The 18,880-nt window shown below is 34.8% G+C and overlaps 2 protein-coding genes across 3 annotated transcripts in view; both read left to right on the top strand.

The window, feature by feature from the left end:
* Positions 1-2,359, top strand: part of LOC111411832 — a 6,423-nt gene extending 4,064 nt beyond the window's left edge. Inside the window, exons 2-3 of one of the 2 annotated variants that reach the window (XM_023042461.1) lie at positions 144-331; positions 2,308-2,359. In XM_023042461.1, the coding sequence (XP_022898229.1) occupies positions 144-323 (180 nt within the window). In that variant the 3' untranslated portion in view covers positions 324-331; positions 2,308-2,359. Of the gene's footprint in view, positions 1-143; positions 706-2,307 lie in introns of those variants that run through there. The other variant, XM_023042460.1, reaches the window with a different exon arrangement.
* A 168-nt stretch (positions 2,360-2,527) lies between these two features.
* On the top strand, positions 2,528-11,315 carry LOC111411831 (guanylate-binding protein 5-like). Its single transcript, XM_023042459.1, has 17 exons — positions 2,528-2,980; positions 4,428-4,530; positions 4,846-4,915; positions 5,014-5,052; positions 5,149-5,266; positions 5,376-5,433; positions 5,804-5,868; positions 5,999-6,005; positions 6,133-6,193; positions 6,432-6,494; positions 6,585-6,604; positions 6,685-6,750; positions 8,677-8,844; positions 8,959-9,216; positions 9,289-9,501; positions 10,045-10,316; positions 10,858-11,315. Exons 1-17 carry the CDS (start codon positions 2,892-2,894, stop codon positions 10,988-10,990), a joined length of 1,803 nt encoding a protein of 600 aa, XP_022898227.1. The 5' UTR covers positions 2,528-2,891; the 3' UTR covers positions 10,991-11,315.
* The last annotated feature ends 7,565 nt before the right edge of the window (positions 11,316-18,880 follow it).

The raw sequence follows: 18,880 nt of genomic DNA on the forward strand, positions 1-18,880 counted from the left end.
GTTCCGGCCGTGTGCGCCTGATAGTTTGTTCATTTCGTAGGGAGGAATACGTGGAGTAGCTACAAGTTGGCCACGTGGAAGAGTCATTTTTAGAGGTCAACAATAATATTTGCACGTAATTGATTATGCACTTTTTATTTCAGACACCGGTGGATATGGTGGTTGTGGCAGTTTTTGTTGAATTTGGAGGCGATGGTCTTGGTCATGGTGTTGGCGTCAGTGGCGATGCTGTTAGGTTATATTGGTGGTTGGGTGGTGCAGTGCCAATGGTTCCGTTGCTGGTGGTTATGGCTATGTGGTGTACATTTAGTTGCCGGTGTTGAGAATGGTGGTAAGTGATCAAATCTATCTTCATTATAACTTTCTATGACTAGATTTGTGTTAACCGTGACAGTATTTGACTTGGTTACATATAGTTACAAATTGGATCAACATGGTAACATACAATCACATTGAAAACAAATTTTGTCATCAACACATAAGATCACAGTTCATACATTACGGATTACAGGTTTGAGTTCACAGGTAACTGTCACTTTAAGTCACAAATCAATATAAACGGGTCACAGATCAATATTAAAAAGTCACATCTCGTCTTGTAGAAGTTACGGATTAAATTTATAGGTCGCATTTTATGTTATGAGTCATAGGTCAAAAATCATATTTTATATGTCACAATATACACAGATCACAGGTTATTGTTTAGAAAATGAAAAAAATTATTTGTGAATTTAATATTTAATTATAAAAATATTTTTTTGATTAATTATTTTATAACTAAAACTTTAATAGTATTTGATTTTTGAAATTTGAAACTTTATTTCTTAATTTTGAAATTGATCGTATGCATATTCATCACCCCTGATTAGGTCAAGATTCAATAGAAATGGTCATAGATCACAATGTGCATATGTTACAAATTTAATGAAACTAGTCACAAATCATTGCCAAAAATGAAGAAAAAGGTGACTCGCTCAAAAGGTAAACGGTCACCGAAATAGTCGTTGGAGCGGTCGTCAAAGTCATAGTCGAGAGGTAAATTGTTGCCGAAATAATCGTTGGAGATGCGTGGAGTCGACGGAGAAAGAAAAGGGTTTGATGTGATAGGTGGGTGGGGTAAGTGAATTAATTATAATATATTATAATTAAATATTTAATAAATTTAATTATCACCTCATTTTTGGAAAAATTTTAGAAGTTCGCTAATTTGAAATGTGATTTTTAAATAAAGGATTTATGTGGCGTTCCTAAAATGAGGGTACGTTTACTTTAGTGACATTAGACCTTTTCCTTTTCTCCTTTAAATAATATTATTTCACTTTAACACGTTTTCAAAACTCTGTGTTACTTGTGATATTGGCGATGCCATACGCAAAAGGAAGCTACTCGTAAAATGGCAAGGGCAAGTGTGATTTTGACGTACAAGTCTGTTCACATGGCTCAAGAGTCAAGATATATGTAAATTCAATCCCTTTTTATTTTAAATGATTTAATCATATTTTTAAATGATTTTCCTAGTTAAATTATAGTCCTGTTCAGTATAGATTAATTTTAATTTGAGTTAAAATTAATAATTAATTTAAATCACATTTTAGGGATCTCATAATTTTTCAATTACACACTTAATCAATTGTTATCAAAATTTATTAAAATTTTGATTTTAATTCCACAAAATAGGCTGCATAATAATATAATGTATAATATTTAAATTATTAATAAACGTTATTAAATAAAGCGAAATTAAATAGTCGGTGACATATCCAAGTCAACTTTCCATACCAAGGTTAGATTTTTAGTTGTTTCGGTTTTATTGAAAAGAAAACATAATTTGATTAGAAGTAAAATATATATTGTACGAAAAAAGTCATGCTCATGCGCATAGATTATACGCGGAAGTTAAAGGTGATTAATACTAAATTGTTGATGGAAAGAAGCAGAAATATTGCCCTAAAAAAGGAGGCATGCCCTCTATAACACGACAAGGTTTAAGGAAAATGGGTACCAAAAAAATCTAATCCCGTTTGAACCACGTTCTATGAAAAAAATACATTTTTAAATAGTAATTTGATATTATTTCAATTAGACATTTTTCAATAACATAATACTATAAGTAAATTTAAAAATTTTTCTTATTTTTTATATTTTTTTGTCAATACATTATTCAAAAAATATATTTTTATGAAAATAATTTGGCTCGAACAAGACATAATCACTTACAAACAAGAATCGAGAATTTTTGCTCTCTTTGTTTGGAAAAAGTTGGTATGCCTTTTATGATTCTAATCTTTTAAGTGACTTCACATGTAGGGATGACTACGATTGAATTCCAGAGGCTATAAAGCTGCACATATAGGATAGCTGGGGCTCACAGGCCCCATAAAATTTCCACACAATTTATCCCAATATGTCATGTTCTAAACATGAATCTTTTATTAAATATTCCAAAATGCACGAGTATCCGTCAATGAGTTTCTAGGCAACTTCTCTACAGGTAGCTCAATCCAAGAAGCAAATGGCCAAGTGGGTGCATATAGAATTAGAAATAAAAAGGAAAAATAGCTAAAAAATGGTCACTAGCAGCCAGATCTTCTCGAATTCTTTTCCTTCTTGACCTGCTGCAACTGTTCTCCTCCAACACGCCACCTCGGCTAATAAGGACTGTTCTCCTCCAACACGCCATGGCCGCCACTTATTCAAACATGGCGTCCCTGTTTGAACAGGGCCACCAACTCAGTCATAGCTTTTTTTTAAATAATCTTTCTGCATTTCTCGTGTATTTTCTTCTGTAATGGTGGTTTCTTTTTCTATAACAATCGTGTATTTTTGCCTGTAATAATAAGTGTACCACGGTTTCAAGTTTTTCAAGATAACGACTGGTTCGAAGATCAGAGATGCAGAGTTCCAGTCGGGTCGCTGTTTTTTCTATTTTTATCTTTCTCTTCGGATTTGGGTGCTCTTCGATTGACAATCTTAATCAGGCGTAAGTTTTTGTTTATTTTTAATTGTTTTTGTTTGTGAACATGTGCATTTGCTTCTAATTTCTTGATATGGGTTCGTTATGGTTTCTTTAATCTTGGCGATGCACTGTGTTTTTCTTCGTTTCTGGTGTGAAAAAATCTTATCTTGGAATCTTGAAGAGAAGAAAAAAAGCGTTCTTATGCTTTAGATTAATTTTTCAAGTTTATCAGCCGTGTTTATTTCAAATGTTCTGTTTCCTAGTTGTCTTCACGTGCTATATGGTATTCATAATTGTATTTTGCATTCTTAGACTTGTGATGATAGAGGTTTGAGTAAGGGGACTTCTCTAATTTGTTGCGTCCCTAAGCAATAAAGTAAGTGAAGAAGGGGGAATTTTTCTGGAGATGGACAAAATATCTTTTACCATGTTAAATTTAGTTTTCTAACCTAGAATGGAGTAATGTGGAAATAATGCTAAGTTTTTTTGGATCTTCCCGAGCAGAAATATTTAAACCAGGCCAATAAATCCCAAAAATGGGTGGTCGTACACGTGTTACAAATGTCTGGAAATAAAAACATATATTTGCAGACAATAAACTAAATAAAGAAAGAGAATAAGAGATATTTGTTGTCGAGCCCTCTAGACTTGTTGCTAAATGAAGAGCAAAAATTTGCTATTATTGTATTGTCGGGTGCAAACTGCAAATTATTGATTGAACTTCAAAACACAGAATGGAGTTGTTCTGATTATTAACCAGACATGTCTACATATATATGAAATTGGCCCTTAGCAATTTGCTTGAGTAAAGTTAGCAAGAAATTCTGACGACGACTGCATGAGGAACCACACATTACATGAGAATCTAGTTCTTATATCTGTTTCTTGAGCTAGCCTTTTATTTTGGTGATTTAATATGGGCATATGATGTATCATTTATTCACCAACACATTCTTAATTTATTTTTTTAAAGTTTCATGTGACGCCCAAACTCTTGTTACTTATGGAGTGAATTCACATTCCTTACCCATAAGTGAAAATTACAAGAATAATTTACAAACATATGCTAATTAATAGTAGGTCTATGGTTAAATTACACGTACTGAGCAAGATCCATTTGAACAAGTATCTTATTTTGAATCAACACGGGATATGTCTCCATGTGCTGTCGTCTTTTCATCTTGATCACTAGCTCTGCTTTAGATAATTCCTGGCTGATTCTCCCTCCTAAAAAAAAAAATAATAATAATAAATTAAAATCAAACCAATTCCTCCTATAATTTACTCTATGTTGTCTCCTTCATTTTGTTACGATTCATCATGCTCAAACATGAGCCGATTGTTCGGTTATGCAGACACATACACAAGGCAATCTACCTAACTGATTTATGCTCCCTGGCCCAATCTCAGTTGGAGATGACAAGACAACCTACCTTTTCAGTCTTTCTGATGCCACTCGTTATTATTGCAGGTTTCCTATTATAGAACCTGATCCTGGTCACACAAAACTCCGCCTTTCAAGAGAAGGTTTGGAAGCAATTGAGAGAATAACAACTCCTATTGCAGCTGTTGCTGTAAGTTGTAGATTAATCTCCATGAACATGTCAACTTGCATTTTCTTATTTAATTAATTCCTAACGCATGTCAGAATCAGTATATTCACATGTGCTTATGATGAGATATAAGAATTAGTAGAATCAATATATTTTCGAGATATTTTATTTTATTTTTGATTGAGTCGTTTTGGTGGTTTTCAGTGGCTTTTCTGTCTCTGACCACATGTCATGAGCTTTTATAGTTCACATTGCAAATATTGTCTGCCTGAGTTGCTCTATCCATGAATTTGCTTTCTTCATTTGATTCCACTTTATTTGTGTCCATCTTACCAGGTTATTGGTCCATATCGATCGGGAAAATCTTTTCTACTCAATCAACTTCTCTCACTTTCATGTTACGGAGGTACTGCTTATTTATTTAGGCATGTAAAATGTTATTGCAGATGTTATCTTGTTATTTTATTCTTCTTATTCCTGAGGTTTAAAGTTCCAATTTTACAGGTTTTGGTGTGGGGCACATGCATGATACTAAGACAAAAGGTATACTGATTTAACTGGGATATGGCTTTTGTCCGTAGGACGTATATAACCTGCCATTTCTAGATATAGCTCCAACTATTTAAATATCTTTCTCAGGAATATGGGTTTGGGGAGCTCCACTGGAATTGGATATAGATGGAGTAAAAACTTCCGTCTTCTATCTTGATACTGAGGGTTTTGATGGTGTTGGGAAATCTAATGTATATGATGACAGGTAATATCCGAAGTACAAAATTATCTTTTTCTGCTAAAAACTTCATATTAAAAGGTAAAAATTGGCTGTCAACGGATATTTATGATATTTGGTTACTCTTGTCTTTCAGGATTTTTGCTTTGGCTTCTGTCTTGAGTTCCGTGCTTATATATAACCTACCAGAGATGGTTTGTTGCTTCGCCCTTTAGCACTCATCTATCCTTGTCCAATGTTGTGTAATGATGTGTGGACTCAAAATACATATTTTGAACATACTATTGATATGTCAAATTTGGTGCAGCACATTCTTTTCGTAGTACTCACAATGTATTAGCCCTGGCTTATGTTTAGTAACTTAATATGGATATGTACATACGATTCTTGAATAACTTAAAGTAGAAATTAAGTGCCATTAGTCCTTTTATAATTTTCTCAAAACAGAGTTATCTTAGTAGGCTTGAATGCTTCTAGTTCATTTTCTTGGTCTATACTAGAACAATATATATGTATTTGTGTGATTCAGTTTATCATAATGTGTTAATTTCATTTTATGCTTAGGTTCGTGAAACAGACATATCTCGACTATCCTTTGCAGTTGAGCTTGCTGATGAATTTTATGGCAGGTATGTTAGTAAATCGTAGGCTTACGGTGTCACAAATGCTATTGACTTGGGTTAATTAATTTACATTTATCCCCAGGGGGTTTTTTCCACTGATATTAGTTTGTTTTTCTTGCATGTACATCCTTAACAGAGTGAAGGTAATCATTATACCCTTTTAATATATTATCAGGATATTATCTATTCTTAGCATACTAGAAGTAAATAAAAACAAAGAAATGAGATTTTTCTAGCATCATGTTTGCTATCCGTTGATGTTTCCTACAGGGGCAAGATGTTGCTTTTGAACCAGCGAAGCTCCTGTGGCTAATCCAGCGTGATTTTCTACGTAAGTCTTCTTGTGATGTTTAAGAATGATCTATGGGCATAAAGTGGTATGTTATTTGTTATATGCACTTATTGTTATAAATTACGTCCTTTTTCCCCTTGCAACAGAAACTTAGTTCTTTCCGGTGTCACCGGTCATTGTTTTTGGCCTCTATCCATTCTCTTTTTGTTTGCTCAAGTGCTCCATTTTGCAATTTCTTGAATTTCTTGCTCATTTTAGTCATTTTTAGCACGTGCAGTAGGAAAAAAATCGGTGCAAGAAATGATAGACGAGGCTCTCCGACATGTCCCGAATGCTGACGGTTTGTTTTACTTTGCTTGCATATATTCACTTGGGAACTTATCCTTTTAGAAGGGTGAAATAATTTTTTTTTGGTGTTTATTGCGAGCAGGGGACAAGAATATTGATCAGGTATTTTTCTGTTTGAAGTTTTCGGAGTTATTCCAGTAATATATTGATACAAGATGATATCATGTGGATTTTGTTTTCAGGTCAACCAAGTCCGCGATTCTTTAGCAATCATGGGAACTAACAACACTGCCTTTAGCTTACCACTGGTATGTTTTGCTTTTTCTTTATTTATCTAGTTAATTATGTTTTCTGTAGTACTCATTGCACATTCTATTGTTGATACCTTGGCTTTAGGACCTTTTAAGTGGTATATAAAGTACATTTAGTAAACTTATTGCACGTTTCTTTTAATTTTGAGAGAAATAGTGATGCAGGAATCCTGTATTCTTTGGATCAAGGGCTTTCCTGCAATGAAATGGTGGCCGGTTGATGAAATATATTTTGAGAAATGAGGCTATGTTCAAATTCTAGAAGTTTCTTAAGCTAATTATATGCTAGAATCTCACAGAATAAAATCTCCTGAAACATGTAGAAACTACTTACAAATCCTCGAATGGAGCAGCTGTTTGAGGTTTCAACATCTCAATCTAAGAGTTAGCCTAATGAATAAAAGGTTTGCCTCGTCTATAAGTTGGCGAGGACTAGCTCTCTTAGTTTGAATCCTGGGACTCTTTCTTTGGTTGAGTTGCTGCTAACTATTATTCTGCGAGTAATTATTTTGAGAATGGGAGAATGATTTTTGGTCAATGTGAATATGAACATCATCTTGGTTAATGCGAAAATGAACATCATTGTCAGAGTCTGCCAAGTTCTTGATTCCTATGGAATCTAATCCCTTTTTTTTTTTTGTTTAATGTTGACATGTTAAAAGGCCACTGTATTGCTACCCGAACTGCTGAACAAACTAATCAAAGTGCTTATACAATCCTAATCCTAAATGATTATAACACAAATTAAGAAGATCATAAGGAAAATTTCAAAGTAAATTCTTCTTTAACTTGGATTTTTGTGTTTGCCGTTTCTTCATCCAAGGGTTGCCTGATATTGTTTAGAGAGGTAGAAGATGCCTTAATGTTACATTGACTGATGTGGTCTGATGGGAGTTTCTGAACAGTTTAGGTACTGAATAAAAGTAGTTGGATTATTGTTCATGTAATTGGATGGCTTCTCTGACAAATTGACTTGTGGGTTCAAATAATAATCTGTTGGGAGTGAGAATTAATAAATTTCGATAATATTCTTCAACAATACTGAATCAAGAAGTATTTCAGGTCACCTTTTTACTTTTTGTTGTAATCGCTTGCTAAATCTTTATGTTTCCTGTTTAAATGCTTAACCTTTGCCTACTTCCAAAATCAACAAACTACTGAGTTCCTTAACATCGGCATAATAGTGAGCAATGACATCTGCGGGGAATAGGCTTGCTTCCTCCTAGCGATGGAGTGGTCCTCGCTCTTCCTGTTCGCCACCGTTTCACTGACCGTTGCTTTCATAGATGTCGTGCAAAAGCTCCTGCTCAGGAGTTCAACCGGACAGAAGAGAGCCATGCATAACATTCAATTTACCATGGGCAGCAACAAAGAATAAAAAATGTGCAAAGTGGAATATATTCAATTAGATTTTAAAAAAAGAGTGAAATGTGTTTTAAATCCATAAATCATTACCACTGTGCAGTTTCATCCTTGTCAGTTTTGTCATCACTGCATTAAATAGTGCAGATATAGTGGTTTCAAATTTCTATGCCACTGGAGTGTGCCTTAGTGGGGAAAAGTGGGAGCTAAAACATCACTCATCCTTCTCCTTTGTTGGTCGTCCCAAATTATTATCATTTTGTGCAATAAAAAGAGCCTGGTTGCTTGGTACATCTTGCACGAATATGTTAAAATTATTCGGTTTGGGAAACAGCTTTATGGAAAATAACTTTATTGTTCTTTTCTCTGAAATGTTTTGATAATGAATTATGAGCAACAAAAGCATCAATTATTTTTGCATTATTCTTCATCTGCGAGCAAACATATAATGGTATGTGTAAAACTTCTTCATGGCATCTGTTTTATATTAAGCTTTTGCCAACATTATTAAACATGTGTGTGTATCATTGAATTGATAGCACAATTTGAACTGTTGTGCAGCCTCACCACCAGCGCACAAGGCTTTGTGACATGAAGGACGATGAGCTAGATCCAATTTACGTACAGAAGAGGGAGAGATTGAAAGAAATTGTTGCTTCCATCATCCGTCCAAAGATGGTCCAGGGTAAACCTCTCACTGGGAAGGAGTTTGTATCTTTTATGGAGCAGGTTCTTTTTTAAACCCATATTGACTTCAGTTTATATTAAATCCTTTTGACATTCAACGTGCCTGTTCATTTTGAAGTAAGATTCCTTTTCTTACTTTACGAACTTCCATTCCAGATTCTTGAAGCCCTAAACAAAGGGAGGATTCCATCAACAGGCTCCCTTGTGGAGTTCTTTAATAAGGGTATTCTTGATTACTGTCTGAAAGTTTACATTGATCGTATGGGTAACCTTGGTTTACCAGCATCCGAGGATTCTCTTCAGAAAGCTCATGAACGTTCCAAAGACGCAGCCTTGAATGTTTTTGATGAGCAACATTTTGGTCGTCGCCATGCTAAAAGATCGTCTGAGAAATTGGTTAAAGAAATAGAGAAGGTTTTGAAATTGAACTTAAAAGTTTGGCGTCAGTAATTCTTAGATTTCGTGCTTATAGATATGTCTGTGCAGGTATACAAGAATTACATATTGACAAATGAATGTCAATCTTCAAAACTCTGTGAGGCTTTATATACAAACTGCGAGGACAAAATGGACCAGCTTCAAGCCCTTAGACTTCCATCTATGGCTAAATTTAATGCTGGATTTCTTCATTGCAACCAAAGATTTGAAAGGGAATGTGTTGGCCCTTCTAAAACTGGCTATGAGCTTAGAATGACGAAGGTTAGAAATTTTCTTATCTCTTCATTTATGTCTTGTGCTGAAATCAATCATTTTCTCAGCGATTAGGAATTTCAGGGAGGTTCATGTGAATCCATGTTGAGTTAAGATGAATACAGAAGATGTGCATAAATGTATTTGAAGGTAATCGTAATTAACTCGAATGTTAGACTGAAGAGGATGGACAGCAGAAGCAAGAGTCTGGGACTTGAAACATAAGGAAATAATAATAATAACAATAATAAACAGCAGAAATTGTTTGTGCATAAAATGGGAGTACATTTTTGGACAACATGGAAGCGAAGCTTGCTTATGAAGGATATATCATTTCATTTTTGTCTTATGTGACAAATTTGAGAAAATTTCTCTTCATGAAGATTCAATTTAAGTATTGGAGCTTATATTCTTCCAGTGTATTGTAGAATAAATATCTACAATCCATTGAATTTTTTGTTTATGCGCTATTTGTTGTCTTCATTTGTCTTCTTAAATTTCTTGTCACTTCTTCTGAGTATTTTCTTTTAAACATGTATCTTGTTAATGCAGATGTTAGAGAAGTCAAAATCTCTATTCATCGAACAATATAATCACAGACTCTTTAGTTGGTTGGTTGGCTTTTCACTCGTCATGGTGATACTGGGTCGGTTTGTAATAAAGTTTATTTTGATAGAGATGGGAGCATGGACACTTTTTATATTCTTAGAGACATATACACGCTTGTTTTGGTCCCCGGAATCTCTTTATTACAGCCCAGTGTGGCATGTCATTGTCGCAACTTGGGAGACCCTCGTATACAGCCCCATCCTTGATTTGGACAGGTAGCATCTATGATCTTTCGTTTCTTAGATGAACATATTTACTGTATTCTTCGATGTGGTCTGCAAATTAAATGTTGCTACTACTGATTTCGGCTTCAGGAATAAGACAATTTTCATTTCTTTCTGCTGTTTTTGAACATTGTACTGCCACAGAAATATTTGCATTTCTTTAATATATTAACTTATGGCTTGTTTAGTAAAGTGGGCTCTGGCCGACAATTTTTAAGAAGAAAAAGAACTTGTAGCGTTGAAGCGTCTAGTTGTCCAATACTGCATATTAGACATGCACGTAGAGCATTCAAGTCAGGAATAAAAGAAAATGAAAAGGAGACGAGAGGAAAGAACAACTGGATTGGTGTTGAAAATAAGGATTGAATTTTTGAAGAAATTTTATTACTACTTTGGCATAAAAGATAACATAGAGTGGAGAGTATTAAAGAAGTCAAAGAAATTGAAATCTTGCACATAATACTGCCATGTCGTGTCCAATATTGCTTACCAAATGTTATGTTGAGTTTTAAACGTGATATTATTGTGACAGATTTGCGATTCCTCTTGGCACTATAGCTGCAATATTGGTGCTTTACCGGCGATGCTATGGAAGTAAGAAACACAGTGACCATTGGCTGTTTCCCATGTTCAATAATGAGAAAGTTAGACAAAGATCAGAATGATCAAAAGTGTACTACAACGACAGTATACCCCTCCTTTCACTCAATCTCTATGTTTATACTCAAAGCACGCTGGATTTATATGAACTATCGGCTGTTACTTCCACACCCTTAAAACTGAAAATGGGATGTTTCAAAGTTCTGAGAAAGAAGTGCTGCTTAATGAATGTTGTGTTGTAGTGAGTTGTGACAATTACAATTATTTGTATCACATTATTGCCTGTCAATTATTATGAAACATGTATCTAGTCATGAACCTTTAATATTACAGCAGAACAGTTTGGAGCCTGAAATTGATGCATAATAGATAATCATATTTGGAGCTTCACTTTTTTGTTCCATTTTTTGCCAGTCCTGCGTAAAGTTTTATGCGTTGTTTGAGCCACATTTTTTCAAAAAAATATATTTTTCAACAATGTCATACATTCTTCAATAAAATAATATTAGACACAAATTTAAAATTTTTTCTTATTTTTTAACCACACATTTTTCATTAATAAAGTATTCAAAAATACATTTTCATAATAATGTGGCTCAAACAAGGGTTTAATCTAATCATTTGTTATCACGTGATGCACTTTTTTGGCCCACGGAGATGCAGTGGGAGTCACCAACCAATAAGTCAACCACAGATCAATCTCAGTGCTGTCGGCAAGCAGCTACCTCGGGGGGAGGGGATTGCCTAAGAGAGGCTGCTTGAAAACTCAACTTATTTACTCCTATTTGATCCCTATTTTCTAAAAACTCATTTTCTTCAAAATTCATTTTTATCAACTTTTACCAATCAGTTATTGGTTGACAACTCTACCACTGAATGGAGGTAATGCGGAGCTCTAGGGGACATAGAATGGTGACCACACCTGCAACATTTTTTCCCCCCATAAATTTGTGTTTTTTAATGTAAACTCAATACTTGAAAATTTTTGTCCCCTCAACATATTCCAGTCTCCCCATGTGAAAATCCTGACTTTGCTACTGACCTCTTTGCTTAGTACGTTTTATTTATTTATTTTTTTTTTAATAGTGGTTGACGTAGGCACCATGTGCAGTGGTGACGACGCTACGCGAAGCAAATCTCATAGATCTGCTTGAATTTTTTCTGGTTGTTGCGTTGAAAATGGTGGTTTGTTGATAAGACTGGTGGTTTGCCAATGGCTTTCGTGGTGGTTTGTCGAGACTGTAATGGTTTCTTGTTGATAAGTCTGTGGAGAGTGTTGGATGGAAATGGTGATTGTGGTGGTGGTTGAAAATGGTGATGGCAACAATGGTGGAGGTGGTGACGATGGTGGTGAGGTGATGGCGATTATGGGGTATTGGCAGTTTTGGATCTGAATTTTTAGCGGTGAGGTGGTGGTGACAACGACGCTAGTTGTGACGGTGAAGTAAAGGTTCTGATGATGTTGTAATGGTGGTCATGGTCACAAATGGTGATGCTGGTGAGGTGGTGGCGACGGCAATAATGGCGGTTGTGGTGGCGACAATGGAGTTGGTCACAAATTATTTGGTTGAATGTGATTAATAAATTGGTTAATGTGTGACCATTAAATAATATATAACCAATAAAATAGATAATTTGTAATTAATAAATAATGTGTAACTTAAAAAATTATTAAGTTGTGACCAACAATTCGATGAGTTGTAACTAAAAAATAATTTATGACTAATTAATTAGATTTTGTGACCACGAATATGTTGTGACTTATAAAATTTCTAATTTGTAACCAACGAATAATATGTGACATATTAATTTCTCAAATTTTGTGATTGGTAAATAAATTGTGACCAATAAAATTCTTGATTTATAATCGTAAAATAATTTGTGACTTATAAAATTTTTCTATTGTGACTGAGAATTATTTTTTGACTGATTAATTCGATAATTTCTGACCAAATTCTATAATATTATGACTTTAATATATTCAATTAATAAAATATGTTTTAAGTAATTATTTTATAGATAAAATTTAATAAAATCCGAATTCTAAATTTTAAACATTGTTTCTTAGTTTTGAAATGCGACATACTTAATTTCTTATAGGGAAAATTGCAGCTGAAGTACCAAACTTTTCGTTTATTAGCAGACTCTGCCCAAACCTTTTATTTGTGCCACCGTGAGTACCAAACCTTTAAAAAATATGCAGCTCAAGTCCAAAATGACGGTTTCCGTCTGTTTGACCCCAAAATCCGTCAGTTGACCCCAAAAATTAAAAATTTGATTATTTTTCCCAAATACAGCAAGGGCAATTTGGACATATCACATTTTCCTTATTAAATTAAAAATTAAAAAAGCAAAAAGAAAAACCATAACCCTCCCACCCCATCTCCTTCTTCCCCAACCCCTCACAGTTGGAGCATAATTTCGATGACTTCCGACCACCTAGACCACCGAATATTGGTACCATCGAAAAGCCCTTGACCTCCTCTTCAATTAGCACCGATCATCTCCCCATAAAACCAGTGGATTCAGTCGCAATTAATCAACAAAGTCAACTGATGAAACTGTCGGAATCACCACCTCCGGTCATCTCCTTGATCGGAACCCAATACATGTCGATTGCTCACCCAAATCTAACTCCAACAATTGTCCTAATCAATTCCAAATAGTACAAAAACACATGGAATTAACAACAACAAAATCTCTGGTCGCGATCGCGTAGCCTGCGCAACAGGGTCCGAAAATCTCAGATTTCGGCGCCGTCCGGTAGACCCATGATCGCAGACCACCATGGCTAACCTCCTCTCCACCTGGCGCACCTTGCCCAGCCATGGGTCAAGTCCAATTTGGTCCAAAATTGAGCGAATTCAAGGGTGCAATTAGGGCTGTGTGCGATAACTTCAGTTTTAGGGAATTTGATGTTTCTAGGTTGCTCCAATTGTTCAATTCGACTATCCAAACTTCAATTGGTGATGGAAAGATCATGGGTAATCATCCAATTGTGCCGTTATTTTACTGGTAAAGGTCATGGGTAATCATTCAATTGGGGAAGAAGGAGATAGCGTGGGGGGTTATGGTTTTTCTTTTTGCTTTTTTAATTTTTAATTTAATAGGAAAAATGTGATATATCCAAATTGCCCTTGTTGTATTTGGGAAAAATAATCAGATTTTTAATTTCTGGGGTCAACTGACGGATTTTGGGGTCAAACAGACGGAAACAGTTATTTTGGACTCGAGCTGCATATTTTTTAAAAGTTTGGTACTCACGGTGGCACAAATCAAAGGTTTGGCCAAAGTTTGCTAATAAACGAAAGGTTTAGTACTTCGGCTGCAATTTTCCCTTTCTTATATGTGAATTTTTTACTCCGAATATTTGTTGGTTTGGGCCTTATTAATTTGGGTTGATTTTGGGCTTAATAGCTAATATCTTTTGTGGTAATTACACTAGCACGGTTTTATAAAGAACACACTACAAAAAATAGGTTGAAGGTTCATCTATTCAAAAATCAGGTGGTAATTTTATATTTTAATATTAATGATAATATATTATAAAATTAAATTACACACCATCCTCCAACCCACCCAGATTCAGATTTAATCCCAATTTCATCTCTACCTAACATATCCTCGCTCTTGCTTCTCTCAATTAATATCTCTATTTACCAATTTGGCTCTACACTCACTCTTTTTATAATTTCTCCTCTACTCTCTCTAGAAGCTGGAAATAGATATCAATTTTTAAGATCTCACTTTCCCAATTTTTTTATTATGGCTCAGATAGCTGCTACGACAATTTTGTGGTAGCTTGCGACAGTTTATTTGGTAGTTTTCGGTAATTTTTGTGATGGCTTTGCAGCGATTTGTTGTGATTCTTGAGGTAGTTTTTAAAGTCTTTTGTGGTGGTTTTTGGTGACTTTGGGGTGGTGATTTTGAGGTGGTGGTACTTATATTGGTGGTGGTCACATGTTCATAGAGTGTATGTCAAATGCTGTGTTGATATCTGTTGGTGGTGCCAGTAATAGTGATAGGTCACATGTCACATGTACCAAGTCACAGATCAAACAAAACTAGTCATAAATCATATTTGTATGTCGCAAGTAAGACTCCACGGGTCACATGTTATATTGTATAAGTCACAGATCAATGATCACTGTGTGTGGGTTATAGATCAATGTCCTCATGTCATAGGTCACTATGAGTAGGTCACAGAGTAATTAAAATTAGTTACATATCAATATCCATATATCATAAATCAATTTAATTTATCACATATTAATGTTCACGTGTCATAGATCAATTAAAATTGGCTATAAATCAATGTCCATAGGGTCACAAGTCATATGTCAAAGTGTATAGGTCACAGATAAAAAATTCAAGAGATTTGCTCACACGCCATTGATATCTTCGACATTAGTACTCCAAATTGGTCACAAATTCAATTAACTAGATTTCGATGGTGAGAATTGAAGTTATTTGCTACAATGAGTACTCAATAAATTACATCATGGGTTGTTTTTCTATTTCTAATTTTAAAAAATAGATTTAGATTACATCAACAATGCTCATTCGTCGACAATGCTCAATTAATGTTCTCCAACGACCGTTATGTTTCTTCTTCTATCTCTACTACCTAAGCCGACGATGCTTAGTCGTCTTTGAAGAAGTTGTCGACGATCTCTATAGAAATATTTCTTCCGAAGAAGTTATTTGGATGTTGATAACTGTGAGAGTGGATGCCAACAATTGTACAAGAAAATGGCGACGGACAGGTGCGATGGAGTAGNNNATTTTGTTCGCGTGGGTAAATTAATTTAATTTAATAATATTATTATTTAAAATTAAAATATTAAACTAACACCCGACTTTTGAAATTTTAAATTTCATCACTAGAAAATTGAATTGGTGCACTCTTAATACGTGATATATGAATTTTTCCCATATCTCTTTACTTTGTCACCAACTTTTCTTAGAGAGACGTAGTTGGGCCATAATATTGGGCTTGTATTCAGTCACGGGATTTACAGCGTAGTAAACATATTTTAATTACAAAACAAAAAAAAATTGTTTAAAATTTTATGTTTTATTATTTATTTCAATCATAAAAAATTTTCTTTTATACTGTAATACATAAGTAGTGGTATTTATACTAAAGTGGTCATTTTCTAGTTTTTCCTTCCTTGGACAATTAAAAATAAAATAAAATCACACCAATAAGTACCTTTGACTTGACCCAGACACTCTATAATCTATTTAATGTAAACACTTTCTTTTCTAGATGATAAATGTAAAGTTAACATGTTTGGATAATAAGTATTTCTAAGAAAATAAAGAATAATATATTGGTGCAGTTATGTTTCTTGACTTCGATAACACGATAATTTAAAAAGTAGTGATCTAAAAGAGTACCATAATTCAATTTTCGTCATATTATAATATAATATAGTGTATTTCATATTAAAATCTTGATTTTGAGTGTTTTTTAAATTTCAAAATTCCATTTTGAACAATATTTGATTATTACCTCTACTAGATGAATAAGGTCACGAGCTTCACACCTATAGGGGGTGCCACATCGCACCTTGGATGAACAGAGCCGACGTGGCCCTGTTCAAACAACTTTACCCTTTGATTATATACAAATTTTAACTCAATCCGATATGTTGACAAATAAACGTGTTAATTTTATTACAATTCTTTCTAATTAGGAGATTAACAACTAAAGTAAAGCAATTAAAAATATTAAATAAATATCCACTTTTTATCAAGTCCTACATTCATATTCTTCATAATTGAATTCACGAGACATTGCCCTGCACCTATACTTAAAATGTGAGATTAAAAATGTTTGAATATGTAATTAAAAAAATGTCGAAAAGATCAACTTGAAAAGTCACTCCAAGCAAAACTAAACATGCTTATAATTTTGTTTTGGCTTGTGCTCAAATAGTGAATGTTGACTGCTAAAAATATGCCAACAGGTGTTGATCTTAGATGATATCCATGTAGACAATTTCTAATAGATCTAGAATGGATACTCAATTGGATATACGGCTATCAATTATATATGCGCGCGTACATAAATGAGATATTCATGATCGATAGTATTGTTGAGAGAAGAAAAGATAATGAAAGCAAATATTCATAGAGAGGAAGTTGTGATACTCTGTTTGTCTGTATGAAAACTCGTCATCTACAATGTTACAAAGACTGCTATTTATAATAATCAGGCCGACGTGGCCACCGTTGGATCAGATCTACGTGGCTCTATTTGCTATACCGAAGTGTCACATCATCCTGTCTTATAATAATTACATTGACAAACACTTTTGACAAATGGTCAACCACCCTATTCTATTTAATGAAAACGTTACGTCAATCATTCCTAAGGATACACTTTACCAGACCTACCCTAAAGAGCCTCGGCGCGTGAAGGGGTTCGATTTAAGGGAAAAGTACTTCAGCAGAAGGGTGAGAGCACTTCGGCAGTAAAACTGGGACGGGAGTAGTACCTCGGCCAAAAGGCAATTCCTACTTCTTTCTTTATTCCAGATTGACTGCCATGAACATGTGTGTGGTGTTTCCATGTGGCCCCATTATAAGTTCACATACGATCAGTAACAATAGTTCCCTAAGTCTATGTTTGGTCATCTATGTAATACATAGAGATTACATTACAATGGAAAATTTTTGGTGGGAGGTATTTTTCAATCCAGTAACAATATAGTCCCCAAGCCTAATTTGCAAATATTCATATGGAAATTGGAGTTCATGAATTATATAATGACTAACCAAGGTGCTCATCGAGGTTGCTTACTAAGGAAGCTTATCAAAACTGACGCTCACTTGTTCTAAGGTTGTGATTATAAGTGCATGATTATGCAGAAGTTGTGAATCGTATGGCAGAAGTGGTGTGCTTTGTCAATCTTGATGAGATTATTATAGAAATTGAAGAGGCTATACTTGTTCAGCGTTGATGAGCACGAGGTACGTCGAGAATCGTGGTGACATGATTGTATGTCTTCTGCAATTCCTAGGAAAGACGCCTGGCAACGTTTCAAGTTTCCACACGCAATCTTCAACGCATTTAATGCGTAAGGATGGCTATCATGGGCGTACCTTTTGTTGCTTAAACACGTCGAAGTGCATGAGTGTGACGTTACAATCTAGGCCTTAGAATGCGAAACGACAAACGTGGTGAGTGGTTCAAATTTGATTTCATAATTAACGATCAGGTGATCCGGATCCTCATCCAATGGTTGGGATTGAATGCCTTCACCTATAAAAGGCACAACTTTGGGGCAAAAATCAATTTTGCCTTTGCACCATTCTGAATTCAAATTCTCAAGACCTTTGACTTGTCCTTCGCATTCACTTTGACTTTAAGTTTCTTTTTCTGTGATTTCCGACTAATCGCTATCGGAGTTTTTGTGTATTTTTATAAGTATCTAAAATTTTAGGTTTTTCTGGTTTAAATGGTTTCTTCACCTTCTGACGAGAGAGTGGATCTTAGGGAGCTAGCATCTAAGATCGGGGTCAAAATTGCTAACACTACTGACCTCGTAGATGCTTTAAGGGCTGGTAAAAGTTGCCTTCCATTAACTGGGGATGGGTCTAGGAAAAAGGCTTGGGGAGCCTCTAAGGTCCCATCTATTGTAGACGCTTCCCTTCCCAGTTTTACTACTGAAGTGCTCTCACCCTTCTACCGAAGTGCTCTCTTCTCTTCAGCCAAACTCCTTCACGCTCGAGGCTTTTTAGAGTAGGTATGATAAAGTGTATCTTTAGGAATGATTGATATGACGTTCCTATTAAATAGATGTCTGGAATGTCAGCATAAGAGTGTAGGATGACTGACCCCTTGTCAAAAGTGTTTGTCAATGTAATCTGTTACGCCTCATTTTACGAGCCTCGGTACCGAAGTACCGAAGTGTCATCTCGCCACTCCGAAGCCGGTGAAATCA

The sequence above is a fragment of the Olea europaea genome, chromosome 16, assembly GCF_002742605.1.
Source record: "Olea europaea var. sylvestris chromosome 16, O_europaea_v1, whole genome shotgun sequence".
Lineage (NCBI taxonomy): Eukaryota > Viridiplantae > Streptophyta > Magnoliopsida > Lamiales > Oleaceae > Olea > Olea europaea.